The sequence below is a fragment of the Alligator mississippiensis genome, chromosome 5, assembly GCF_030867095.1.
Source record: "Alligator mississippiensis isolate rAllMis1 chromosome 5, rAllMis1, whole genome shotgun sequence".
In the NCBI taxonomy this organism is placed as follows: domain Eukaryota; kingdom Metazoa; phylum Chordata; order Crocodylia; family Alligatoridae; genus Alligator; species Alligator mississippiensis.
This window is the reverse complement of record NC_081828.1, coordinates 217,191,907-217,219,463: the sequence shown is the minus strand read 5'-3', so window position 1 is coordinate 217,219,463 and position 27,557 is coordinate 217,191,907. Positions and strand designations below refer to the sequence as shown.

The 27,557-nt window shown below is 64.3% G+C and overlaps 1 protein-coding gene across 3 annotated transcripts; it reads right to left on the bottom strand.

Moving 5' to 3' along the window:
• Positions 1-103: 103 nt before the first annotated feature.
• LOC102570032 (NAC-alpha domain-containing protein 1) lies at positions 104-23,099 on the bottom strand. 3 transcript variants are annotated; one of them, XM_019482981.2, is made up of 9 exons: positions 22,933-23,099; positions 3,962-10,000; positions 3,022-3,318; positions 2,508-2,596; positions 1,851-1,934; positions 1,368-1,514; positions 895-1,026; positions 418-540; positions 104-274 (listed from the first exon to the last, which is right to left on the bottom strand). In XM_019482981.2, the coding sequence occupies exons 1-9, from the start codon at positions 23,006-23,008 to the stop codon at positions 260-262; spliced, it is 7,002 nt and encodes a 2,333-aa protein (XP_019338526.2). In that variant the 5' UTR covers positions 23,009-23,099; the 3' UTR covers positions 104-259. The 3 variants fall into 3 exon arrangements, with proteins under 3 accessions (XP_019338526.2, XP_014462786.2, XP_019338525.2); XM_014607300.3 differs by lacking the exon at positions 22,933-23,099 and adding an exon at positions 16,736-17,108; XM_019482980.2 differs by lacking the exon at positions 22,933-23,099 and adding an exon at positions 16,736-17,108 and having other exon boundaries at positions 1,851-1,928.
• Positions 23,100-27,557: the final 4,458 nt, after the last annotated feature.

Below are 27,557 nucleotides of genomic sequence, written 5' to 3'. Positions count from 1 at the left end.
CAGCCAAAGCCCCTGGAGCAAGGCAAGTCCCTGCCAGTACAGGAGGAAGCTCCTGCTGCTCCCAGCCCGGCTCCCCACGGCGCGCAGAGAGCAGGAGGCGATGTGCGTTGGAGTGATACACGAGGCCGTTTATTGAGCAGCAGGGCAGAGGCGGCCGGACCGGACCGGGCAGCGCGTGCGGCTCTGGAGCAGCGGGGGCGGCTCGCGGAGGACGAGGAGGAGGAACTGTGCAGCTATACAGGGCGCGGCGCCACCGCCGCTACATCGTCAGCTCCTGTAGGAGAGACCAGAGGGTCAGGGGGCTGCAGGGGTCCCACACCTGGAGGCCTTCCCTGCCTCAGTTTCCCTCTCTAGGGAATGGGCGCCTGGGCAGCAAGCCACGAGTCACCCCCGCCCCCTGCCAGCCCCTGCCCTTACCATGATGGCGTTGACGATGTCATTGTTGTTGTGTCTCAGCGCCCGCACGGCCTTGGGTCGCGACACATTGGCCTGGGCCATCACCAGCTCGATGTCCCGCACCTCCAGCCCCGTCTCATCCACCTGCCGTGGGGAGGGAAGGAGGGAAATGCTCACGCTCTTGCCCAGCTCCAGCACCGTTGGGGCAGCGCCCGGAGCTGAACTCCCCCCTCCCTGATCACAGGTCCCGGGGCAACCCCCCCACCCAGAAGGGACCAGTCCCAGTGGGGCACTGCAGGGTCTGCCTAGATCCCGGAGGTCTGTAGGAGTCCTTGCCCCTCCCCAGATGGGCGCCCGGCTGGTCCTCGCTGGAAGCCAGGGCTAACGCAAAGGCTGGTGGCACATCTGGGGGAGAAGGACGACGACAGGGAGCCTAGAGGGCCCGTCCCAGGCTACCGTGCAGGGACCAAGTCCGGCCACCCCCATCCAGGGTCTCACCTCCTCCTCTTCCTCGCTCTCCTCCTTGATGGTGAGGGTAGGGGCCGTCTCCGTGATCAGAGGCGAGTGCTCCATGGGCACCTTGAACTTTTCAGCCGCCGCCTTGTGCACTTGCTGCGACAGGTCCTCGATCTGCAAAGGGGAGCAGGGGGGGAAAAGCAAAACAGAACAGGAGTCAATGGGTGTCAGGGGGCGAGGAAGTAGCCGCTACCCAGCACTACATGAAGACATTGAATCTGCAGGTGCAAAAATTGAGCCATCCTCTGTTGCTAGCATCAAAGCAGAGCTGGCTTTATTTGGGGATCAGTCCCATACGCCCTGTGCTGGCCCCCACTCCATTTGCAAGGAGCCTCCTTGGCACAACTGGTGCCAGGCCTGGAGCAGTGGGAAAGGTCAGGCAGGAGCTCCTGGTCAGGCCACGTGCTTCCTCCCACCAGCGCGGCCCACAAGGGTCTGCCCCAGCTCGAACTCACCTTGGCCTCCCCGAAGACGATGTAGATGTCGGAGGCAGGGCTCTTGAACACGTCGGGCTTGGTGATGACGAAGAGGATGTTCTTGGACTTGCGGATGGTGATGCGGGTGACGCCGTGGATCTGCCGCAGCCCCAGCTTGGACATGGCCTGCGGGGACACCGAGCCATGGGGCGTTGCACCAGGGCCTCCACCCCCAGGACCTCCTGTTCCCATGCACTGTGGGCCGTGCTCTCCCCAGCCCATGCCAGGACAGCCCAGGTCCTGCAGCCGGACAGAGCCGCTGGACAGCAGTCCCTGCCCCAGCCATGGGGTCTTCCATCAGCTCTGGTCCCCCGATCCGACGTCTCACCAGGCTGCCTGCTCCTGTCCCCTCCCAGCTCCAGGTGGCCATGGCACCATTCCCCCAAAAGCAGCTGATAGGGTGGGGTGGGACCCCGACCCAGCTCCGGGGGACCCTCCCCTGCCCCCAGCCTCGGGACTGACCTTCCGGGCTTTCTTCTCGCTGCGGCTCTGCTTGGCTTTGCTGATGGTCTCCTCCCCGGTGCCCATTGAGTGCGTGAGCTGGGCCTGCGGGACACGAGCCCCCATGAGAGCGGCTCCATCCCCTGGCACCAGAGACCTGCCCCCTCCCATTACCCTGGGTTCCCTGCCCTGAGGGCAGTGGGGAGGCTGCCAAGATGCTGGCCTGTCGCGGGGCCCCACCATTGCCACCCGACACACCAGGGCATCAGTCTGGGCTACCGTGGACCCCAGCGAGGAAACCCCTCTGCAAGGCAGGGGGCATCCCAAGAAGAGGGGAGACCCAGGGCAGCTGCAACCCAGGGGCTTGGACTGCCTCTACTAGCTGGGTGCTGCTCCCTGGATCCAGAGAAGCCAGTGAGGGTAAGCCAGGACCCCCATGTTCATCAGGGGAGTTTCAGCCACCTCTGCGGGATGGGTTTCACCCTCTACAGACCAGGCAGGGTCCAATACAGACTTGCCTGGTGCTGACAGCCAGCACCAGAGAGCCCCTTCCCTCCCCTCCAGCCTGAAGGCAAGAGGATGGCGAGACCATCTCCGGGCTATTGCAGGGTGCAGCTGGCGAGGTCCCTCCCTAGCCGGGGCCAGCGCTAGGAGGCCGAGGCCGGTGCCCGGCTGTACCTGAGTCTGCACCGTCCGGGGCTCCGAGATGTCCGGCTCCTCCAGCTCGGGGATGGACTCCTCGTTGCTCTCCGAGTCATTGCAGGACCCTGGGGAAGGAAGGAGACCATGGTGGCCAAGGGCTCCCTGTGCCCGTGGCTTCACGGAGACCACAGACAGCTGGCGGGGCTGCAGTGGGGACCTCGACCCAGCCCCGGGGCTCCCGGTACTCCCTCCTCTCCCACGAGGGTGCAGCCACGCAGCTCTAGGCAACATCTGCCCACGGCGATGGGGCAGAGCAGCAAGGCTAGTGCCACCCAGGAGAGCGGGCACCTGGGACCCAGGAGAGCCGAGACCCCTGTTTAGCCCTGGTTGAAGGGGGCAGCAACCGACCGCTTCACCCGGCCCCCTGTGGCCAAGCCAGGCCCGGTTGGAGAAACTCAGGGCAGAGATCAGCTCACAGCCTGGGGAAGAGAGGATGCTCCCCCATCCCATGGGCCCCCGAGGGCAGCTAGCTCCATCCCGTTTCCCCCACCTTTGTGGTTGGCTTCGCGGCCCCTGGGCACTGCCAGCGGCTTCTTGTCCTCCAGCATCGCTATGCCGGCCGCCTCGCGCAGGCTCTCGATCTCGGGGCAGCGGTAGGGCAGCTCCCCCTCGCTGGACGAGCTCGACTCGGAGGGTGCAGCACTGCGGGGAGCGCGCCTCTCCTCTGCCGGCGCCACCTCCTTGCCCCGGGGCTCCTTGCTGCCCGGGACCGGGCGCCTGCCACGGGGATCCTTGCTGCTGGGCAGCTTGTCCTTGGCTGGGACTGGCGGCACCAGGTTCTCGAGCACTGCGGGAGAAGGGGGAGCTGCAGTCAGGGGTGTCCTGCCACCTCCTTTAGCCCCCCCAAGCTTTGTCCTCACCCCTCAACAAGCCAGGCCAGGGGCAGGACAGCCCCGGTGGCCAAGTCCAGGCTGAACCCCACAAGCAGCCATCAGGCTGGCCAAGGACAGGAGAGAGAGGGGGCTGTCGACCTTGGGAGATGCAGGTGTATCTTTGAGCAAGTGCAAGGTCTCGGCCTGGGCACCAGTGTGTCTCGAGCCACGTGGGGTCAGGGTGGAGGGTCCCCTGGTCCAAGCAGCTGCACGCCCTTTGCAATAGCCCCTTAGCCCAAAATGCAGCTGTCTGGGGTGGAACAAGAGGCCCCTGACGACACCAGCTGGGATGGGTCAGAGACCCGTGGAGAACAGGGCTTGCCCAGCTGGAGACCGGCCAGGAGAGCTGAGCCCCTGCAAGAGGGACCACGGCATCCTTGGCGAGCTGGCGGGAGCAGGGTGGTGGTCCCGAGTGGCCCTGGAGGGGGACGGGGGCACCAGCCAGCCCTGGCTCACGTGGGCTGGAGGAAGCCGTGGTGCCAGTTGCCCACATCGGGTGCAAAGGCAGGCACGGCCCATACGAGGGGGCTGGCACAGGTTGGGGGGTAAAAACGGTACCTTCCAAGCGCTTCCTGGAGTCCAGCGGTGCAGGCTGGTTGTCCCGCGCGGCCAAGCCGGCTTTGGCCATGGGGAGCCCCGAGGTGTCCCGCGGGCCCTGCAGACGCTCGTTGGAGCAAGGCGGCGAAGACGGGAGGGCGGGAGGCACTTGGATGAGTTGGGAGCACGGAGGACCAGGAGGCTCCTGTCCGGTGGCTCCGGGCGAGGCAGGCCGGGCCGGGCCGGGGCATGGCTCTGGCTCCGGAGAGACCAGCTGGGCTGGCAGGAGGGGAGCGGCCGGCGGTGGGGAACAGGGCTCCTGCGCCTCCACGGCATGAGGCTCAGGTGCCGCGGGCTCCAGCCTGCTCGGCTGCAGGGGGGCAGGTGCTAGGCTGGGGCAAGGCTCTGGGGCAGACTCAGCTGCTGCTGCCTCCTCCATTGCTTCCTCCGCTTCGGCCCCGGGGGCTGCAGCAGGGCTCGGGCAAGGCTCCGGCGATGGAGACCGGGGCGGCTGAGAGTCGGCCGCGGGCTCTGCGGAGAGGTCCAGCGGCGTCGGGCTGGGTGCATCGGGGCTCGGGGGCTTCTCCTCTTCTCCCAGGTGTGTGACTGCATCCGAGGGCCTTTGACTCTGCTGGGCTTCCTGGTCTTCCACGAGCAGCTGCTCTGCCGGGGCAGGCTCAGGGGGGGCCTGGGCTCCCTCGGCCTCCTCCAGACCCTTCCTGCTCTCCATCTCCTCTTCCTCCAGCTCTGCCGACTCCTCCTGGGCCTCGTGCGAGGTCTCCTGAGTCGCTTCATCCTCCGAGGGGGCCTCGCTGGGCAGCGAGGAGTCTTCCTCCACAGGCTGCTCTTCCAGTGCCATCACCATCTCGCCGCCAGCTGCTTCCTCAGCAGACTCCAGGGGTTCGGGCAGAGCTTCAGGAACAGTCTCCAGCTCCTCGTGGGTTGGGATGCTCTCCTCGGGGACTTGGGCAGCAGCTGCATCCTCCATGGTCGCACTCTCCAGGGCGTGATAAGGGCCCGTGGCCTCCAATACCTCTTCCTGGGTTTCAGCAGCCTCCAGGGAGACAGGGGTGGAGCTGCCAGAAGAGCTCTCGAAAACCTCCTGCTTCAGGCTGGCGAGGACCCCCTGTGCCTCTGTCACCAGCGGGCTGCTCTCGGCCAAGGGGGGTCCGGGTCTCCGCGGCGAAGCCCTCAGGTCCCCGAAGGAGCCCTGCAGCATGCTGCTGATCTGCTCCTGCTCCTCCAGCCTCCGGGAGGCCGCCAGCACGGCCGGGTCCTGCAGCAAGGCACTGAGGGGGCGGGGTCCGGCTTCCACCTCCACGACATCTTCCTCCACCTCCATCATCCCGGGATGCTCTGGGCTGGGGGCTCCGGTGTCCGCGAGGGGCTGCTCCCCTAGGTAGATCTCCCGCTCCGAAGCCGTGAACAGCAGTGGCAGCGGGGGCTCGCCAGGTGCTGGGGCGGAGGCTCTCAGCCAGACGTGCTCCATGCCTGCGGCATGCGGGGCCGGTGGGAGGGAGGAGTAGTGCAAGCTGACGGCCAGACAGGGCTCAGGAGAGGGGCTGGGCTCCTCCGACGGGCTGCGGCAGCGCTGGGGAGAGGCCGTGCTGCCTTGTGCGTGCTCCGGTTCCAGCACCGCTGGGAGGGAGGCATCGGCGAGCAGCGTCTCCTCGTGCCACAGGGCCGGCGCCTCATGGGCCAGCAAGGTGTTCTCACCCGCGCTGTCCCCGGCGCTCTCCTCGGGGGCAGTGAAGAAGCTGGAGTCCGTGTGGGCGCAGGACTGAGACGTGTCCAGGGGCTCTGGGGATGACTCCTTGGAGGATGCCGTCACATCCGACTCTTCCTGTGGGCTGCCCGGGGCGGGCGCTTCGCCTGCCCCGATGTGGGGAGCTGTGGGGCTCGGGCTCTGCCCACCTTCCAGGGAGTCCTCGCTGGGCAGGTCGTCGCTGAAGGCCGAGGAGCCCCCCTCCGATGCTGCATCTCCTTCCAAAGCCTCCCAGGGCATCTCTGGGGGCACAGCCTTGCCCTCCCGCTCCTCGTCAGTGAGGCAGACCCCTTCAGAGGCGGCTTCTGAGCACAGCTCTTCATCCTCTGGGGCATTACTGAGACTCTCGCTCTCCTCCTGCCCTGGCTCCGTATCTGGAGCAACCTCCTCTTCCAGAGGCTCCGGGAGCTGGGAGCTGTCCTCAGCCAGCTCCTGGGGCAGAGATCTCTCTCCGTCGGGGAGGTCTCCAGGCCCAGCCACAGCTCCTCTCTCTGGGGTCTCCACCTGCTCTGGCACCCCTTTGAGGGCTTCATTTGAGCTCATGGAGAGAGACAGGTCTTGGTCCGACAGCGATAGGTCGTCTTCGGTGCTGGGCTCATGCTCACCAAGGGCTCCTGGCGGGCTCATGGTGCCATCCCTGGTGTCGGGGATGTCCATCTCTAGGCTGCCAGTGTCTGGCATCTGTAGTGCTTGCCCCTGGGTGGCTGGGGTGGAGGAGTCATCCATGGGACATGGGTCTCCAGGCGCCGGGGGGCAAACCTCTGCAGAAACCGAGTCCGTCTGGCTGCTTTCCTCACTTCCCGAGGCAGAGGAGCCAGAGCTGGCTGCCAGATCATGGCCAGCCCCCACATCCACCACTTCCAGCTCAGTCACGTCCACGGACTCGCCCTCCGCCGGGTGGAGCTCTTCCACTGCAGGGGCCGGCGAGGCGCTATGCTTTGGTCCTACACAAGGTTCAGACACCTCATCCGCTCCCACTGTCTGCTCCTCTTCTTCGCTTGGCCCGAGGTCCAGGCTGCCGTTGGCATCAGGTGCCTGGTCACCGGGCAAGGCGGGGAGGGGAGGTTCTCTCGAGGTGGCATCTTTGGTCTCTCCCGCCTCCGAGCACAGCCCAAGCAAGGTGGGGGCATCCTGATCCTGCTCCGGGTCCACGGCTTCTTGACTCGGTGCTGGTTCGGTGCCATTTGAGGCAGCCGGGGAGAATTGGGCCGTGCTGAAGTAGCTCCTCACGTACTTCTCGATCTCCTGCTCTGAGCTCAGGCGTGGCAGCCCACTCCCGAGCGGCCGCAGGAAAGCGTCGCCGCTCTCCAGCTGCCTCTGCAGCTCCTGCAGCCCCTTCTGCATTGCGTGGAGGTCCAAGGCTGGGGTCTCCGCCAGCTCCCCGGGAGGGAAAGTCGACTCAAGCACAGCCACGGGGTCTCCCTGGCTGCTGGGGGTCATGTGGGGCTGCGTGGCATCCGGCACGAGAGGCGGCTGGGAATCCAGCTCGGCTGGCGAGAACAGCTCCCCACGTTCCTCGTTGTTGTTGACCTGGTCTAGAGATGAGGCCTCCTCCAGCTCCTCAGAGGAGGAGAAGGCAGCTGAGCTGTCGCCCGTTGGCTCGTGGTCAGCTCGGGACACTTCGGGCTGCTCCAAGACCGCCGCCTCAGAGGCTCCCAGCAGGGCCTGGAGAGGACCTTCATCCTTGCCAGGCTCCGGCGACTGCCTCGTGCCTGCCGGGGAGGTGCTGTCTTGGTCCAGGAGCTCCAGCAGCCGGGCTTCAGACTCCTTCAGCCTGGCACCGATGTCAACCGTGGGTGCATCGCCGGCTTGCCCGGCAGCAGGCGCTGACTCCTCTTCTTCCCATGGCTCAGCCGGAGCCAGCTGGACCCCCGGCTCCGCGCTCTCCAGGCCGGGGAAGGACTCAGCCTCCTCGTCCGTGTCGAAGCAGGCGATCAGGCACTCCCCGGCGCTGGGGAGCCCTTTCTCCAGGGCCTCTTGCATGTCGGACAGCGAGGACTGTTGTCCCAAGGAGCTCTCGGAAGAGGAACCCATTTCAGCCTGGGAGTCGTCCGCCCCGTCTGCAGACTTGGTCTGCGGAGGTGGCTCCTCCGGGCCCATGGCACTGGCTGGTCTCGGAGACGGGGTCACAGTCTCCAAAGGCTCCTCGGCTGCTTTTGGTTCAGCAACGGGTGCGAGCACCGTGATCAACTCAGGAACGTCCTTGCTGGGGACTGACGGCGGCCTCTCCCCCTCGCCCTCTCTCTTCGCCGGCCCTTCCACCTCGTCGCCCTCCAGTTGCAGCTCTATGGCCGCGGGGTGCAGCCCGCTTGGCTCCAGGTCCAGCGCCGAGAAGGCCACGCGCTCCTCATCGGTGTCCGAAGCGTCGGAGGAGGTCTCCATCTCGCTCTCGCTGCCTGATGGGGAAGAGCCCCTCTCCGAGTCCTCCGGGGCAGCCGGCTTCCCGGGCTCCCGCGTGGGGTCGGTCACCACGGCGTACTGCTCCGCGCTGTACAGCTTCTCGTCCTCCTCGCCGTTGTAGGAGGCCGAGTCCGAGGACTGGGACGTGTCGTCCTGGTAGGCGAAGGACTCGTCCACGCCCTCGTTGATGGAGGTCTCTGAGAGCGAGTGCAGGAAGGAGGCCGAGGTGCTGTCGTCGTCCTCCACGCCGTACACCACATCGTTCTCCGCCACCTCGCCCTGCGGGAAGAGCGTGATCTCCATCGACTCCGCCTCGAAGAGGAGGCTGCCGCGGAAGGGCAGCAGCACGGCAGGGATCATGTGGTCGTTGTCCGTGCTCTCCGTGAAGTCCGACGGCAGCTCGGCCGAGGACGCCGTGGTCTCTGCCTGCAGGCTGCTGGGCGTCTCCGCCTCGGAGGAGCAGCTGGACTCCGAGTGCAGCCCGGGGAAAGCCAGGGGCGAGCAGCCGCCTGCCGCGGGCTCTTTGGCGGCAGGCCTGGCATCCTCTTGGCCCAAAGTGAGGATGTCCACTTTCACGGGCAGCATTTCGGGCCCAGGCTCTCCTCCCTGAAAGTCAAAGGCTTTTTCTTCAGCCACAAGCCGCTCGCCTGACATCTCCAGCTGCAGTTTGGAGGGGACCTGGGAGACAGAGGTAGCAGTTTCAGAGTCCCACTCATCTTCTTCTTCTGGGGTGGTTTGACCATCAGCTTCCTCCTCCTCGGCCGGCAGCGAGAGGGGAGCTGCATTTCCAGATGAAAGTCTATCAAAAGTCACGTCCCCCTCTTCTTCTTCCTCCTGCTCCTCCTCGGGGGACTGGCAGGAGCTCGTGGGGAACCTCGCCGGCTCCTCCAGCGACTCCCCGTAGACCGCGGGGGTCTCCATGGCTTCCGACTCAGCCATCAAGTTGGGGGAGCACGACGGGGACGTGCTGGAGGTGCCCGAGGAAGCCCAGCTGCCCCCCTCGGCCGTGATGTAGGAGCCCGAGGGGGAGGTGGGCGGCGAGCAGAGCCCTTCGTTCTCCATGTCATTCTGCTCCTCGCTCAGGCTGTCCCTGGCGTAGGGGTGGTGCTTGAGGTGGGAAAACACCGTCTTGATCGGCGTGGAGGGGGCCGTGAAGTAGAGGTCGGGGTCCAGGCCGCCGGCGGGCTTGGCCTGCGGGAGCTCTGCTCCGGCCACCTCGTCAGGGGGGTCTTTGGCAGGCGCGGGGGACGGGGAAGGCACATCAGCCGTGGTTTCACCCTGAGAAAGCGGCACGTCCGCAAGCTCCTCACCGAGCTCTCCCGTCTCCCGGCTGGCGCACGTGGGGCCGTGAGCCGAGGCTTTTGGTACGGGGCAGGGACAGTCTGCCGGCATCGCCTGGGGCGGGAGCTTCCCCGCCGCCTCCGAGCCGGGGTCTTCCTGGTCCCTCGACTCCCCTCCGGCCGCGGCCACCTCCTCGGCCTTGGCGCCCATTAGCAAGCCCTGCAGCTCGGCACCGGCCTCCTCCTCCTCGCTGCTGCATCGCGTCTCCTCGCCCATCACTATCCGAGTGTCGGGCATGTCCAGGGCCAGCGCCTCCTGCAAGCCCTTGGGGGCCAGACACATTTTGGGGTCCGTCTCCAGGAGGACCTGGCCACACTCGGTCAGGGCAGTCAAGCCGGCCGCGCTGCTGCCGACCGCGGCGTCGCAGCTGGCGCCTTCGGGCTGCGGCCGGTCCTCTTTCTTGGCTGGCAGGAAGGCCAGGACGCCGGGGTCCATGGTGCCGTGGGGCGTACAATCAGAGTCGGCTGTCGGGGAGGCCTGCAGGGGCATCATGGCCTTGGGGGGCACCGTGTCCTCGCTGGGGGTGGAGGCGCAGGACGCGTGGCCGGATCCATCTGGGGAGAGAGCAGGAGACATGAGTCCAGCAGGCTGCAGCGTAGGGGGCCAAGTCTCCTCGGCTTGCAGCGACTTAAGAGCTTGACACGACTTTCCCAGCATGACGAAGGCTCCAATTAAGGTGTTAACCCCCTCCACTCCCCCCCACCTCCCAGGGATCACGGCCCCCGGTGCACCGACACTGCACCACGGCATGCACGGGGAAGGAGAGGTCTCCATTGTGCAGCTGCCCCATGCACAAGTCCAAGTCAACCCCAACTCCCCCAGACTGGCACTAGAGACCATGGAGCCCCCCCCAGCTCCAGGGAGCCCCCGAGGCAGCGTCACCCCCTCCTACAATCAGCCCACCCCTACCCAATCACTTCATCCCCAAGCCGCCTTCCCTCCCTCACCCTGGGCCGGCAGGGCTTGTCCATCAGCAACAGCAAGGACCCCCTGCCTCGAGCTGGTATCCCCTGCAAACATCCATCCTTCTACATTGGGAGCCAGCCCAGTTTGGACTCCCACGTCCCAGCTGGCAAGTCGAGGCCACACACATGCAGTCTGTGCCGTCCACATCTGGATCTGGAAACCCAGGGCTATGCAGAACCACTCAGTCACAGACAATGAGGGTTGAGGGGAGCTCAGGAGGTCACGTCTAGTCCAACCCCTGCTCCAAGCAGCACCAGCTCCAGCTACATCATCCCAGCCAGGGCTTTGTCTAGCCTAGGTCTTCAAAACCTCCAAGGATGGAGCCCACCACCTCTCTGGGGAGCCTGTCCCTGTGGTCACTTCCTCCGAGAAGCAAGCCCAGAGACCTAAGCCTTTATGCAGCGTTATTCTCGCCCAGGCAGGCATTCGCAGGACAAAGCCTGTCCTCTGCACCAGGAGGAGTCATTTCATACATCTCCTAGACACGAGCTACCAAACCAAGGCACCGTGCTGCAAGGAGGAAAGGCACAACCTGGTTCCAGTTTCATACGGTCTCTAGTGCCCATAGCAAGGTCAAATGTGGCCGCTACTGTATTTTCCGTACATATAACATGCACCTTCTCCCCCCCCAAAAAAAGGAACAGGACCCCCAAAATGGGGGGCATATTAGGAAACTTTCTGCCCACAGTCAGAAGCAGCCTAGCTGGATCCTGCTCCGTAGGGCGGCAGCTGTGGTACTACTGCTCAGACAGCTGAAGGAGTCCCTGGATGTAATGGTTCGTTGGCATTGACGTTAGCTGGATTGGCAAAACCTTCCTTAGGGCAATTCAGCCGTCTGCTAGCTGCTCCTGGTCTCTGCTTCACTGCCTCCTTAGCTCTTCTCAAAACCAGATCCACCCATGGAGACCAGCCTGCAGCAGCAGCTAGGGATTCAGCTTTAGTTATGCACAGAAGGGAGGGTGAATCAGCTGAAGATTAGGCTCTGTCCCTGCTCTAGGCAACCATAAACTGGCAAAACCTTGTTTTTGAAAGGCAGAATGGAGGGGGGAAAAATAAAAGAAAAAATAAAAAAGAAGTGCATTATATTTAGGGGCAGGGGGTTATGTGCAAGGAAGTACGTTAAATCACCAGTCAGCACAGACTCTTCCTGGTAACCGATAGTGCTGGAAAACTGGATAAAACACTCAAATTAAGTGCTGGAGAGCCGTGACGAGATGGGCAAGAGACGGTTGTTTTCTGTTTGTGAAACACCAGCCAAAAATATTCATGCCCATGCTGCCCCCACCCCCAGTCTTTAAGTAAGGAGCTGGGGGCAGGCAGCGTTTGCTGGGGTTTCTAGCCCTTGCTGCCCTGCAAATTAGCAGCTGGGATCTATTCACAGGCTTTCCCAGGAGTTCATACAAACAGGCTCCAGCCTTTGTTCGCAAGCTGTTCACTTCAGCAGTTTGCAGCCAACTATTCATGAGGGATGATTGCCGTCAGGGGGTGGGGGAAAAAATACCGCCACGTGACGGACAGCGGCATTGTGAGGCCTCAAAGGCTCGGTCTGTGTCCACGTGCGCCCCGAAGGGACCAGACCACCTTTTGTGGACACCGCCCCACCAAATGCAGAACAGGCGCTGCCTTTGTTCCCGCAGCCCTGCTTCCTCCCTGCGCTCCCACTCTCCAGGGTCTGCGGACCCCCCAGCAGCCCCTGCCCGAGCCCGGGGGGCCTGAGCACCTCCACTAGTCGCAGGCCAGGTTGCATTGCGGTGGTGCTCTGCTCGTGTCTGCCCCACCAAATACAAGTCCAAATGGAAGTGCATTTGCAGCAGCCTCCCGGGAGGGTAGACCCCATCTTGGCAGCTCGGTGGAGACCTGGGGTGAGGGTACCCAAGTGCCTTCCCGAGGGAGAGGAAGCCGGTGACATGGCAGCACCGGAGGGAGGAGTTGGAGCCATCTACGAGACCGCGCCGCTGTGTCCCGTGGTGAAAACGTGCCCCCTTTCTCCCACATCCTTGCGGGAGAGAGATGCTGCAGGACTGTTTGGGACAGGAAGGGAAGGTTTCTTGCTCACGGGATCATGGACCGATCGGGCTGGCAGGGCCTTCAGGAGGTTGCATCCAAATCAGCCCCCAGGACCGTCTCCATCCAAACCCTGCTGCCAAGCCCTTGATCACCTGCCATCAGCCCTGTCGCACGAGCGCTCCAAGATGCTGAAAGCCCCAAACCTGGCACAGGTAAAGCAGGGCGACAAAGGCTGGCAGTGCCCCGACGCTGCAAGGAGTGCTCAACCGTACCCAAGAGATGCCAGGCCCCTACAGAGGAAGGCAAACCCCACCACCCCCGTCCATCCCAATGGGACCGGGGGGAAACTTTCTTCCTGACCCCAATGCAATGTCGCTCTGACCCCGAGCAGAGGCAAGACCCTCTGGGGTCGAGTCCCAGCAGCAGCACTGGCCCAACCCAGCTGCCATCTGCAGCCAGCACCCAATGCCTCCGAAGGAAAAAAAAATAATAATTAAATGAAAAAGCCACGCAAACCCCAGCCCCCAAAGCAGCAAAACACATTGCTTCCTGGCCCAGAAACCTGGGGGGGAAAAACCCACCAAACACCCTCCAACACTGAAGCTCCCTACTGTGTAGTTCATCGGCTCCTGGGATCCTGGGCTAGGAAGGATCAGGCTTGGGTCTCCCCAAGGTCCAGCAGTCGTGGGACCAGCACCACCTGCAAGCGGACCCAGCAGCTTGCTCTGGATGTCCCCCCCATGAGCGCAGCCCCAGCTTGTTTGCAGAGGAGAACGCCCCGACGAGGGGACGGGGCGGGCAGGATGCGGCAGGGCAGGACCATCCCTGGCCCCTCGGGGAGGGGAGACGCAGAGGGACGGGCAGCTGGGTTGCGTGTCCAGAGTTGGGGAGAAGCGAGGCCGAACAGGACCTCTGTGGGTCTGCCCGAGGCAGGATCAGCCCTGTCCAAACCACCCCAGACAAACATCATCTAAACTCTTCATAAAACCACCATCGGCCCCAACACCGCGCCAGGCATCGCACCCGACCCTGCCGCAGGGGGACCGCCGCAGCCAGCGTTTAGCTTTTACAAGCCGTTGTTAACATACAGGAGAGATCCAAGGAAGAGGGCCGTGCCCCCACTACAAAGGAGGGTAACCCCCCAGTCCATACCCATCTGACCAGTGGATAACATGCCTTCGACCCCAAATGCAGCGTTGGTCCGACCCCGAGCACAGAGGCAAGCCCACCCCAACTTTACAAGGTTCAATTATTGCAATTATTAGGCAATCAAATAGAAACACCCTGAGCTTCCCTGCTCTATCCACATGATGGGAAGGAGCTGTGCAAGCCACAGGGATCCATCCCACACCCCTGTTTTCAAAGAGGGAAGGGGAACAGCTGCTGGCATCCAGCCCTTACCTGGCTAGCTACCCTCTGCAACCCCAGCCCTGGCTTTGCTGGGGTTTAACGTTGCAGTGGGTCAGCTCTTCTGATACCACGATAGGAGCAGACAGACTGGACACACACCGCTTATCCCAGTCTAATTTAATACTAGCACAGCTGGTGTCTGCCCAGGGCCTTCAACACGGGGATTTGCTCTCTAGAAAACCCACGTGATTAGAAGCTACTAGCAGCTCCGCTCGTCCAAGCCAGGGCTGAGCGAGAACAGCGAAGGACCTTTGTGACACCGAGCGGCCAGATGTCCAGCTTGGGGCTGTGACTAGCTCCGATGCCCTACAAGCTATAGGGAGAGCCTGTCGAGAGACAACAATATGCTTATCCCCTGGTGCCGAGGGACAGGGCTCGGGGAGGAAGGCCTAGCGCTGTAGCAGAGGAGGGTCCGAAGCCATTCCCAGCTCCCTATAAGATTAGGCAAGTCATTTAATCTATCCCAGAGTCTGCTGGTCCCTAGAGCATGCGCACCATCGACATCCAGGCAAGCTGCACTGTCCATCCCTGGAGCTAAGCCTTAGGGGCACGAGGGAAACTGAGGCACCATGGAGGCATATGGACAGCAGGGCAGCAGCCCACAGCTAAGCTCCCTATAGCCACTGTCTTGCTACTGGAAAGGCACTCGATTAGACAAACAAGGTCTTGGATGAGCAAGTGGCCCCTTTATTGACCCACGATCCAGCTAGATCAGGAGCATCTCGGCTCACCCAGTTGCAGCCACCTCTGGGGCGGGGGCTGGCGGATGGCGTTTCCATTGCTAGCGCCTATCGATCCGGCGGCCCCAGAGGCCGGGCAGGATGGCTGCTTCCGAGAAGCCGGAGAGACGGCCCCGCGCCCCTTGAGACACTATTCCTGCCAGCGAGCCATTAGCTGGCGGAAGCGCATCCAATATGCAAGCCGAGAGGCTGCCCCTGCCCAGCTCCGAGACACCGCAGCAGGCGCGAGGGCCCTTCCCTCTTCCCTTACCCACAGCAGCTGGGCTCAGAGGGGGGCACCAGGGGCTCCTGCAGCATGGGGCAGCCTGCTCAGACTAGGAGCCAGGCCAAGGGCAATAGCAAAGGGGATGAAGCGAGTGGATGGGGGCAGAACCCCAGCCTAGCCCAGTGCTAGGGGCGCTTGTACACATCACAGTCTTTTGCACTCCAGCAGCGTGATTTACACGAGTGGGTTTTCCGGACGCTTTAAAAGTCTGTCTGGAAGACACCACCCGAGGTCAAGATCTTGCCACAACCCCACTGGGTTTGCCTGGAGAAGCGCCAGCCCTGCCAGCTCCCCCCCTCCACCATGTCCACCTTCATGCCAGAGCTGCCAGGGTTGCAGGGTGCATGGGGCTGCCTTGTGAGTCACCACCAGCACAGGTGGGCACACGCCCAGCTGCAGCCCTGGCTGCTGGGCAGGTCAACCAGGCTTGCTGCTGCATTTCTGCAGCTCCACCTTCCCCTGAGCCGTAGGCTGCGCATGCCCGAGCCCTGGGCCTCCAGGGCACGTTCCCACCACGGGGCATCTGCTCCATCTGGATTTGCCCCCCCCCGGGCACTTCAGATCAGTGACTAGGCTGGTACCGAACCATCACCTGGGATGGAGAGGACATCCAGATGTTGGTACCAGAGACTCCAAGCAGCTCTGCTGCAATATTATGGGCTGCATCAATCCCAATCCTCAATTACTATGTGCCCCCCATCCATGTAACCTTGTTCCATGGGCACGCAAGCACCTTGTCTCCCCTGAGCCCGACTGGTTTGTAGGCACAGCACCGGCACTCTGGATCTCTGCAAGGGGGTCCTAGCACGAAGCCCGAATTGCCCATCTCCTGGAGCAGCAGAGGGGCTAGGTGCATGACCCCCCCTCCCCACCAAGCCTGGCATCTGGGGGCAGCTCCAGGAGAGAGCAGACTTTCCTGCCAGGCTGCAGAAGCCTGGCAGTGCCCAGGGGCACCCTGCCGGACACCGCAACAGCTGGCAACAAGCAGGGAGAGGAGGCAGCTCCAACCCCAGCTGGTGCAAATCCCCTCAAGGGCTCAGCAACCCATGCGCCGCCCACGACACATGGAGACAACCGGCCTGGCTGCAAGGAGCTTAGAGCCGTGACGCCCCAAGGGGAGCCCTAATCCCCACACGCAGCATCTCCCTGCGCAGGGATTAGCCCCGGGACAGGGCGCACGGCAGGGAGGATCAGCCGAGCCGGCTCACGTCACCGAGCGGCGCACAGCCCCGAGGGCCAGCTCCCCCAGCCCCAGGCTCCTCCGAAACCAGGTGCAGCCTTGCCCAGCCTCTGGCGCCGAGCGGGCACCAACCCCATGCACCAGTGCACCCCACCCAGCAAGTGGCAGCGCCGGGGACCTCAGCCAGGCCCCAGACTCCAGAGACCCTTGCTCTCCAGAGCTCGAGGCAGGGCTTGCTAGCCCGAGGGAGCCAAGCTGACCACCCAGCCCAGCCAGGGGCTGCAGCAGCCTTGCCTTGAGACCCTTTCAGGGGTGCCACACAGCACCACATGATGCACAGGTGCAACCCAGACACATCAAACAGGAAAACCCTAGTGTTAACACAGCACGCCCAGGGGTAGATAGAGATCTTTGCAAAAGAATCGCTCTATTGCTTTCCAAGGGGTGACTCAACCCTAGTGAGGTGGAGAGCCACAAGCCTCAATGCAGCCCAGGTACAGCAAGGCAGGCTTCCCCACAGAGCCTCCACCCATGGCACCCACCAAGGGGTGCCCAGGGCAGGGAAGACCAGCCAAGACCCAGCCCTGGTTGCAATATACCCCAGAGCTGGGAGACCCTCCACCCCACACAGCTGCTGCCACAAGCCAGGGGCTCTGAGGGAAGCAGCCTCCAGAGCTCATTAACCAAGCCATTAGCACCCAGCACAGGCCCTGCTGCTTACCTGGGGCCGGTGGCACCTGCAGCTCCTGGGCATCTGCTGCATTCACGGCATCTAAGGCAGGCAAGTGTGAGGCTCGGGGAAGATCTTGAGGCTGGAGGGAAGGGCTAGGGCCCGGGGACTGGGCTAGGGCCATGGCAGAGACCCCAGCACCAAACAAAGATGGAAATCTCTAGCTACACCATACCCTGAATCCACCCTAAGGAAACCTCCCCTACCCCCAGCACCCTTCAGAGAGGAGCCAGCACACCTGCTTTTATCAGGTAGGGACCGGGGCTGCAATGTCTTCTGGGAGGGAGAAAGGGGGCAGGGCTTGGAGCCCTAGTGTATATAAGACACAGGGGGCTTGCTGCTTTTTTTTGTGGTGGTGTTGTAGTCTGTCTAGGCCTGGTTGTGCTGCTTTTCTGCCTATTAGTGTCTTAAAAATGGGGGGTGTAGCTGGAGGTGCCCTGCATGCAGATCCTGTGCAGAAGGAAAGGGGGGCAGCATGGTGAGCTGGGGCTGATGGGGCAGCTGCAGGCACCTGGGGCTGGGGAGGGAGGGGATGACAAGGGGCCATGTTCCCTGTCTCCCCTTCCATGCACATGCACCCCAGTGAGAGGCAGAGATGCTGGCGGAGGTGAGGTGTGACACCCTCCTGGGCATTGGGGTGCCTCTAGCTCCCCTACAACAAGCAGCCCCACATGGCTTGCTCCCTGGTGACTTGCTGGAGAAGGACTTAAATAAGCCTCTGCCCCCCACAGACCTCCTAAATGCCACGCTGCTCTGTGATCCAGCTGTTGGAAGTGTGGCAGAGCTGCTGACCCAGCAGGTCCCTCCAGTCCCCCTCATCAACTCCCCCTTCCCTACTTCCGTGGGGTGCAGCCTCCTCCTTTAATTGGCCTGGGAGACAGCTGCTGTGCTCCACCCCAGAGGTGGCTGCAGCTTGCTGAGGTGTGGAGGTTGAATGCCTGCAGGTGGGCTGAATTCAGTGTTAATTGGGAAGCCTGCCAGACTGGGGAGACCCTTGGAAGAAGAGCAGGGAGGAGCTGCTAGCTGGGCAATGATTTCCCAGCAGAAGCCCTGGTGCGCTGGGGCCCGGGAGGTACGGCTGCTGGCGTCACGGTGTGGAAAGAAAGGGGCATAGACCCAAACGCACTGCGAAGGATGGGGTGCTGCTCGGCCCAGGGTGCTTGGCATGACAGGTGAGCCCCCTCATTTTCTACGGCTGGGGACGGAGTAGGAGGCATGAAGGAGTCGGTATTACCACGATGGGGGAGGTCTCGGCTCAGCTCGGAGCCTTCCCTAGGGCTGGGCCCGATCAGGATTTGGGCCACGGGTGCATGCATTTCCCGCTAGCGTGTTCCCTACCTTCCTCCCCAGTGTCCGACGGTGCTGCTGCATTTCAGGAGCGGCGAGTCTACCTCCTGCCCTCAAAGCAGATGAAGCAGAGCAGCAAACTGGCCTGTTTCTCGAGCCTCTTAACCTCCCTAGCTCAAACCTCTGCTTGCCCAGCCCCAAAGCCATTGCACCCGGCGCCGCAGGCCAGCCAGGCTGTGATGCAGGGGGGATGCACCTGGCTGCGTCCGGGACCCTCTTCACATCATCGCTAGTGAAACGCTTTGGGGGTCAGGCAGCTTTGAGGGGTTGCCATCCCCACATGGGACAGTCAGGGGCGTCCAGCCAGCTGGCTTCCTCCCTTGCAGGCTGGACTACGCCAGGCCTGGTGGGTTTTGCAGGCTGGGCGTCTTCTGACCAAAACCGTGGTGGGGTGCAGCGGTGCCGTTGCACCCCCGAAGTGGCTGCATTGCTGCGGCGGGTGGAGCGGGTACCAAAGGCAGCTTCTCCCGCACGAGCGAGCGCCCGTCTGACCAACGGTGGGAACAAAATGCACGTGCACGTTCTGCGGTGAAGGCAGGACAAAGACGGCGACCTTTCCCGAGTGGTCTCGGGGGAGCTCGGCGAGCCGGTTCCTTACTCTGCTCGGTCTCCTGGTGCCCGTCGCTGCATGGGGTGAGGGGACAGCTCGACATGGCCCGGGCAGGCCTGTCGAGGAAGTCTGCTGTCCTGCTCCGTGCCCCCGTCTGGGGAAGAGAGCCGCTCCCTTAAGCTGTGCTGTGCTATAACGGGAGCAGCGCCCTGCACCGGGGAAGCGAAGGGGGATGGGGCCGGCAGGCTGGTGGCTCTCATCCCTGCTAATCCCGCAGGATTTCCCCGCCCCGGCACAACCGGGCCTGCTTGAGACAGCTTTGTCCTGCCCCGTCGGGCTGCCCGCACGGCCCTTTCTGCCCCGTTGCCTGCGACCCCCTGAGTAGATGGAGGGAGAGATGCCTTTAGGGGCCCTCGCTGTATGTCCCTGGGTAACAACAGCGTGAGAGCCGCCACCACGGCACTCGGTGCTGCACGGCCCCCTGGCAAGAGACCCCGCGGTCTAAAGGGCTGCATTCACGGGACGCTTCGGGGCTCCTTTCTGCGTGCCGGGAGCTGAAGTGCAAAGGCAAGGAGCCAGAGCCAGACCCGCGTCTCCTGCACCTGGGCCCATACCAGGTGCCTTAGGTGGGATCAAGGCGAGGTGCCTGGGGACCGTGGTGGTCACCCACGTTGGAGAGACTTGCATCCAGATAGGGATGGGCTGCCAGCAGGATCTGGAGGGGTCTGGCCTGCAGAGGAGTGGGATGGAGCTGGATCGGTGTCCGCAAGGGGTTTATAATGTGGGGTTTGGGATGGAGCAGGTCAGGGGTTTATGCCGTGGGGTTTGGAGCAGGTCAGGAGGCAGAGGCATGGCGCTGGGGCTGCGCTAGCGGCGGGGACGGCGGGTCCTGCATCCCTCGGCGCTTGCTAACAGAAACGAGACGTTCACTACGCGTGCCCTCTGGCTTGAGCAGCTCCAGCCATCACCCGTGGGCTACCCAGCCTTGGGAAGCACGGAGGAGGCCTCCCCTCCGCCCTGCAGAGCTGTGGGGAGCCCTCTCTCTGCCGCGGGGAGCAACGTCCTTCCCTCCGTGGTTTGTCACCAACGGTGGCACGAGCCGTGACTCCTCCGTGGGCCTACGGTCTCAGGGACGTCAGCCAAGATGGTGCGAGACGGCGTGGCGTGGAAATGCATGCCATTTCCCGGCAAACTTTGCAGCACCGGAAAGAAAGTGGGTTTGTCCTGATCTGGAGCCGCGTGCGTCTGCTCCAGCCCCTGGGCCGTGCCCGGGAGCGAGGCGCTGTAATGCCCGGCGGAGCGGTGCCGGCATCGAGGGTCTCGCACCCGCTTCTGGGGCAAGTGCCGCCGGGCTTTTGTTGTCCGGGAAAGAAATGGGGCAAGGGTTTACTCCGGCTTTGAGACAGCTGACAATCAAGCCCTGCTGCTCACCCCCCTGCCAGCATCCGTGGCTTTGCTCGCGCTGCCCCGTCTTTCTAAAAGCTATGCGCCCAACCAGCCCCGAGCCCCGGCAGGGCCGACGGGGTGGGATTCACCCTTTCTAGGCAGGACAGCCCGGCTACAAAACACAACATGGGCCCTAGATGCGTGCAGTGGCTCTGCCCCCAGCCCCGTCGCCCGGCCGTGGCGTCAGCAGTGCCGGGCTGGCCGTTCGGGTGAGCTGCTGCTATTGCAAATCCAGCAGATAAAACACAATGACTTGTTTTATTTCTGCCGGATCCACACAGAGCAGCCTCTATTGTGCCGCTGGTGTTTTAGCGACCACGGTTTTTCCCCTTCAAACTTCCTGGGGCCTGCAAAATGTCACCCTTGCCGGAGCGGCCTCGGCGCTGCCTGGGTTGGGCATAGCCGGATGAGGAAAGCCTGGGAGATCGGGGTTTCTCTCTAAGGATGTCTTGCCTGCGGTGCAGGAGATGGGGGAAGCGGAAGGGACCTGGGGCAGTGAGAAGTGGGGTCTCCTGCCCATGGCCAACACATCTGGATTTGCAGCAGGATGGGGGGAGGCTGGTTATATCCCGCTCCCCCCACAGCTCTCTACTCTTGGACTTCTCTGGAAAGAAACAACCATCCGGGTTTCTCTTTGCAGGGATTTGCAAAAAGGGGGTTGGCCATCGGGGCCGCCCTGGCTTGCGGGATACGTCTGCCCCTGCCTGCCACGTCCGACCCATCCCGGTCTAACCCACCGTCCTCTTCTGCATCTAGGTCATACTAACGCCGTCAGCGCCGACGTCTCCTGTTTGCTTGCATGCAGGGGAGGACCTTGCGCCTGCGGCGCTGCCATCCACCCATCCGCCTGATGCCCCACGTGGCGGGGCGATGCTACGGGGGGGCTTTTCCCCGCCTTGGCCGCTCTTGCAGGGAGCCGGGTTTCCCTCTGCCTCTCCCACCCTGCACGGGGGGTTTGGAGACGGTCATCGCTGTGCCAGGGACCCACTGACCCCAGGCCCGTCTCTCATCCGCATGATCGGAGCACGCGGGCACCTCCCAGCACCCATGTGCCCACCCCAACGTGTGCCCTGGCTCACGCATGTACACACGGGCACCCCGCGGGCCGCTGATGCACAGACACGCCGGCCCTCTGTGCCCACGCAGGCCTGCACAACCACGGTGGAGACAACACGCTGCCGTGCACCCGGCACGCAGGCTCGCACGCACACGGATGCCAGAACAAACAGGCTCCGGCACACACCCACCCACACAGGCCAGCCCCCCGCTCCGCCGCCACGGTGTGCGATGTGGCTAGTGCAGACGTGCACACCGTTGTACACCTGCCCACACCCCCCGCCTTTAGTACCCAGGCAGACACACCCATGGCCCCCACACGGGCCATTGCACCTGTCTGTGGGACACGCACACAAAACCCTCGCACAAACAGATGCACGCGGGCCCCAAGCCCCCACCCATCTCGCTGGTGCACGCCTGGGTCTCATAGTTGGCAATGCCCCCACCTCTGCTGGCTAAAATGTCCAAGACCAAGCAGGCGGGAGCTAAACCTCAGCGACGCCCAGGGAAACTGAGGCACAGAGCGTGCTCGCCTAGGGTGGGGAATCGGGGGCAGAGCTAAGGGTAACACCCAGGAGTCCCAGCTGTCTGACCCCCCCAGTTGCAGCTGGAGGCCACAAGCCTTTCAGAGATGCCTCCTTGCCCCTTGGCGTGAGCGCAGGCGATGCCCGGCGCAGTGGGGCGACTTCGCCTGCCCCCATCACGGGGGATACAGCCCCCCAGCTATGCCGAGGGGGTTTAACCCTGACGGCGCTGACCCAGCTCCCCTCCTTAGAGGAGCCCGGAGGCAGCTGGGCGGCGTGTGCGAGCCCTGTTGGCGCAGGGGGCATGCCGCGGCCTGTGGTCCCCGGGGGGAGAGGAAGGGAGCTGTCAGGATGAAGCATCACGGCATCCTTCACCCTCCTACCCCTGCTCATGGAGGAAACAGCCCCCGTGGGCAGGGCAGGACCGGGACCCGGCCCTGTCCGCCGTCCCCGGAGGAGCCGTGCACACGTCCAGCACCCGCGCGGGCCCTCCCGAGTCCCTGGTCACCCCAGGGCTGGACATGGGGCAGTGGCACCGGGGTGCAGGGGGCAGCTCCGGGGGGGCAAGGCTGCAAGACGCCTCCCTGACCTGGCTCCGAGTCACCCCCGGGCAAGGACGGCCCCGCAGGGTCCCGGGCGGTGGCTGCGTCCCCCCCAGCCTCCCCGCTGCCATGGGGGCAGGGGAATGGCCCCCCAGCCCCCCCGGCTGCACTGGTGCCCCGATGCTGGAGGGTGCTGGGGCCTGCACTGCCCTGACCTTGGTGAGTCCCTGCCCCCTGCCGTGCCTCAGTTTCCTCCTGGCCAGGACGAGGACAGACGCGGGGGGGCCTGGGGGGTCCCTGTCCCCACACTCCCCCGCAGGGGGAAAAGGCGAGCCGGGGGCCAGGCTGCAAGTTTCCTGCCTGGAGGTTTCCCCACGGATCCAGGCCCCCGCGCCCCTGGGAAGGGCACGTCCTGCCTTCGGGGTGGGGGTCCTTCCCTGCTTCCCCCCATCCTGGCCCCGAGGCGGGTGGGCTACGCCAAGGAGAGGAGCGAGCCGCTCCGCGGGGCTGGGCGCCCGGCATGGCCCCATTAAGCCCCTCCGCTAGTCTCCTTCTTCCCCACCCGGGCCACGGCCCGTCTCCCACCCCGTGTCTCCATCCCACCCCCCTCCTTCGCCCCCATTTCTCCCCGCCAGGACCGCTGCCTCCACCCCGCCGCCAGCCCCCTGCACAGCCGTGCACCTGCCAACTTTGCCAACTCCAGGGGCGACCCCGAGGCCTCACCTGCGTCAGCGGCTTGCAAGACCCCGGGGTCCTTCTGCACCGCGGCCCCCTCAGCCTTGGCGGCTTCTCCAGGCATGATCTGTCATCCGGTGCGTCGAGGCCGGAGAGCTAGTGTGTCGGCGAGGGGCTCATCGGAGGCACGGATGCAACCCCCCGAATGGGCTCCCCGCCTCCCAGCCCCACGGCAGGCTGCGAGCTGCGGATGGAGGCTGCGCCGGAGCCAGTGCATTAGGGGAGCTGCGGAGGGGGGGACTGGAGCGGCTGCTGCTTGAAGAGCCCTGTCATGCTGGATGATGTCAGCAGGATTTTTCCCCCCCCTTCTCTCGCTCGCTCTGTCTCAGCAGAGAAAAGCAGGGTGTGTGCCAGGCACTGCAGCGAGGGGAGGGGGAGCAGAGAGCCAGCCACACAGCAGAGCAGCGAGCACCGCCGCGGCCTCCCTCCAGGGCCGTTGCATCAGCCGCTGGCACCCCTGAGTCACGCTGGCCCCGATCCTGCCCCCCGCGAGGGCCCAGCGTCAGGCCTTGGGGTGCAGGTGGCATTGCAGCATCGCCCGGGCCAGGGCAGCAACGGCTGGGCCAGGCTGGGCATCGCTGGATGCTCCGAGCTATGCACCCAGCTCCACGGGGTACCCTGCAAAGCCGTGCACCCAGCTCCATGGGGCACCCCGCAACCCCACCCTGCAAAGCTGTGCACCCAGCTCCACGGGGTGCCCTACAACCTCACCCCACAAAGCCGTGCACCCAGCTCCATGGGGCGCCCTGCAAACCCCACCCTGCAAAGCCGTGCACCCAGCTCCATGGGGCACCCCGCAGTCCCACCCTGCAAAACTGTGCACCCAGCTCCATGGGGCACCCCGCAACCTCACCGCACAAAGCTGTGCACCCAGCTCCATGGGGCACCCTGCAACCCCACCCTGCAAAGCCGTGCACCCAGCTCCATGGGGCACCCTACAACCTCACTGCACAAAGCCGTGCACCCAGCTCCATGGGGCACCCCACAAACCCCACACTGCAAAGCCATGCACCTAGCTCCATGGGGCACCCCGCAATCCCACCCTGCAAAACCGTGCACCCAGCTCCATGGGGCACCCTGCAACCTCACTGCACAAAGCCGTGCACCCAGCTCCATGGGGCGCCCTGCAAACCCCACCCTGCAAAGCCGTGCACCCAGCTCCATGGGGCACCCTGCAACCCCCCCTGCAAAGCAGTGCACCCAGCTCTGTGGGGCACCCTACAACCTCACTGCACAAAGCCGTGCACCCAGCTCCATGGGGCACCCTGCAACCCCCCCCCCGCAAAGCAGTGCACCCAACTCCACCCTGCAAAGCCATGCACCCAGCTCCATGGGGCACCCCACAACCTCACCACACAAAGCTGTGCACCCAGCTCCACGGGGCACCCCGCAACCCCCACAGGCCCCACCCCCCCTGCAGAGCTCCCAGGCCCTGACCCTACCCCAGCCGTCCCCTCCTGGGTTCGGGCTACCGGACCTGAGCCAGTGGACAGCAGCATCAGCTCCGTACAGGACACCTAAGTCCCCACCTCGGCTACTCAGCTGCAGGGCAAGGTGGAGTCCTGTGTGCCTCAGTTTCCCCAGGACAGTCACCCCCCTGGGATCATTAAATGGGGTGGGGGAAGGCTGAAGCGGTGATGGGGGTGGATGGCACAGGCATGGGCAGTCTCCAGGAGTAGGGTGAGATTTTGGGGACCTCTCCCAGAGCCCATCCTACCCCGCCCCAAGGGAGCAAGCACGAAGATGACCAGGCGAGCGCGGCGCAGCCGGCTCTCTTCAGGGCACCCGTTCCAGTACCCCACGGGCACCGTGGTGGGGTGGAAGCCCGTGCCCGGGTGGTGCATGGCTCCAGCGAGTCCCCGTCCCAGCCAGGCCTGGTCGAGCTCACCCCGAGCGAGGGGCCTGGCCCCACGCCGCGTTGGGACCAACCCCGAGCTCCCAGGCAGAGGCCGTGTCCTCGCTGCGGAGGACGGCAAGCCCCTCCATACCAATCTGATCAACGCCCAGGAGACCCCAGCAATTAAGCGCAGTCCTGCCCCCTGCTTCTGACCCCGTCTGGGCAAGCCTGACCCCAAACGCCTGGTCTTCTGCTGCTCCATGCAGCCCCACGGGATATGTAGGGATCCCAGGAGCCCCCGAGGCTTGCTGTGGCCCCCACCCCGGCGGGCCCCGTGGACCCTAGGTGCCTCTTTCACCTGCGCAGTCATCTTTGCATCAGCCGCGCGCCCGGGCTTGGCTTCCTGCCCCGGGTCCCCGCGGGCATCGTCCCTCGGGCTCTGCAGTGCAGCCCCGGGGCAAAAATAGCTCCAAAAAGTATGTGCCAGGGGTATGTGCCCCCCCCAACCAAGCCAGGGAGGGGCCGAGTGTGTCCATCAGCTCCTTGGGGACGCTAGCGCTTGCTCGGTCTCCATCCCGGGTCCCCTGCGGGCAGGGGGGTCCCGCCGCCCCAGTCTGGGGTGGGGTTTCACCCCCATGCGGGGAGGCCTGGCGCTGGGGGGCCCCCACGTGGGAGCCCCTTGTATGCCCCGCTCCCGCGCCTGCGCGGACCTGGGGCCTGCTGGAGCCTGGCGACGGACCCCGCTGGAGCCGGGCGACGGACCTCTGGACTGCGGTCGTGGGGCCGGCTGGACTGCCCCCCCCACTGCTGAGTCACGGGCCTGATCCTGCTGACTCATGGCTGGAGGGAGCGTGACTCAGCACAGCCCAAGCTGCCATGGGTGCCAAGGACAGGACGGAGGCGCTCGGGGTCCTGGTGCTGCCCGGGGCGCAGGGGGGGCACACGGGACGGGCCTGGGCCCCGCAGCGAGTCCTAGCCCTGGCACTGCTGGTGGAGAGTCTCCTGCCAGGGGAGGGGGCGGCCCAGCGAGGCCCCCGCAGCCCCCAGGGGCCTGGGCAGGACCCCCTTGCAGCGCTCATGGCCGGATGGAAGGGGGGGTCACCCAGGCGGGTTGGCTCTTCCCGTGTCAACCCGGGAACCATAGCAACCTGCTCCCCGCCACTGGTCCCCCCCATTGGTTGCCATGACAATGAGTTAACCCCCCCCCCCAGGATCCAAACTAGCCAATGGCAGAGCAGCTGAGGCATCGTGGGGGTCCCGCCTCTACAGCCAGCCATGCACGCACACACATGCACACACACAGGTGTGTGCACACGCAGGCACACATACACATGCACACACACAACACACACAACAGTGCACATGCATGCATGGACACACAAAGGATTGCACATATGCATGGACACACAGGTGTAGACACACACAGGTGCGTGCACACGCATACACATACACCCAGGTATGCACACACACACACAGACACACATGCATGTACACACATGCACACACAGCTACTGACATGCACGCACACACAGTACACACAGGTGTACACACAGGCGTGCACACGCACACACTGGCACATACACACATACACACATGCATGGGCATGGCATAGGCACACACACATGCACACACAGGTGTACACACACAGTGCACATGCACACCCCCCCAAGTATACTGCATGCACAAATACATGGACACACAGGAACATGTGCGCGCGCGCACACACACACACACACACACACACACACAGAGGCACATGCACACACACCCAAACACACATGCATGGACACAGACACATGCACATGCGTGTGCACGTGCACACACATGGCCTGGCTCACGGGGGCACTGGCAACAGCTTTTCAACTGCTGGTGCTCCTGGCAGACAGGCGGGGGGGGTCCCACCACCCCTGAGGAAGCCCCGGCCATGTGCCCGTGCCCCGCTCCCCAGGGCACTGCGAGAGCCGGGCATGGGTGGGGGCTGCTGGTAAAGCCCCAGCTCCTGGAGTCCTGGGACGGGCTGGGAATCGGGCGCCGCGCAGGGGAAGGGTGTCGGGTTCTGCAGCGGTGCCTGGCAGAAGGGGTCGGTGCACTGTCTGCCGGGGCCAGGGGTGATTGCTGCCCCCCCACGCAGGCGAGAAGCAGGAAACGCAGAGCCAGGCCAACGCCAGCAACACGAGTCTCTGCAGCCCGCGTGTTACGGGGCAGCCGGTTTTCCCAGGGGTTGGTCACCGCGTCCTGCCCCGGGCTGAGACGGACAGAACCGGAGACAACGCAGACCCCTGCCCCGAGACAGCCTGGCTCCCAGCCTCCCTGTATGGATGTGGGGAAACTGAGGCACGGGTTGGCAAGGCCGGGGTGGGGCCTGGCAGCACGGCTCAGGTGGTGCTTCCCTCTGCTTCAGAGCCCGGACCTGGCTCTGGGGCTCACAGGGGAGCGTGCTGCCCATTTCCTGCGAGGTCTCCGGTGCCAGGCCTGCCCCCTGGCTCAGGCCAGTGCCACTGGGACCCCCGAGGCCGAGGTCTCCGGACACCTACTTGTGACCCGGTGCCCCTCGCGCTGCCTGGGAGACCTGGTGCAGGGCACCAGCTTGGGCCTGGCATTGACTTGGCTGGACACCGTGCAAGCAGTGCATTACGGCAGCACCCAGCCCCCTTCTCCAGAGACCCTCTGGCATGAACCAGGCTAAGGGCTGTGCCCAAGGCCACCCAGGGGATCTGTGGCAGAGACACACTGGGCACAGCCCCAGCCCTGTTCCCAGGGCATAGCAAGGGGCAGG

What these genes read in the sequence shown, in the direction of transcription:
- LOC102570032 (XM_014607300.3), bottom strand. Translation starts at nt 16,868, where the DNA reads ATGGCCCTAGCCCAGTCCCCGGGCCCTAGCCCTTCCCTCCAGCCTCAA. An exon ending in GCGAGAAGAAAGCCCGGAAG is followed by an intron (nt 1,515 to 1,850) that starts GTCAGTCCCGAG and finishes GTGTCCCCGCAG; the next exon opens with GCCATGTCCAAGCTGGGGCT. An exon ending in AGAGCGAGGAAGAGGAGGAG is followed by an intron (nt 541 to 894) that starts GTGAGACCCTGG and finishes TCCCCACGGCAG; the next exon opens with GTGGATGAGACGGGGCTGGA.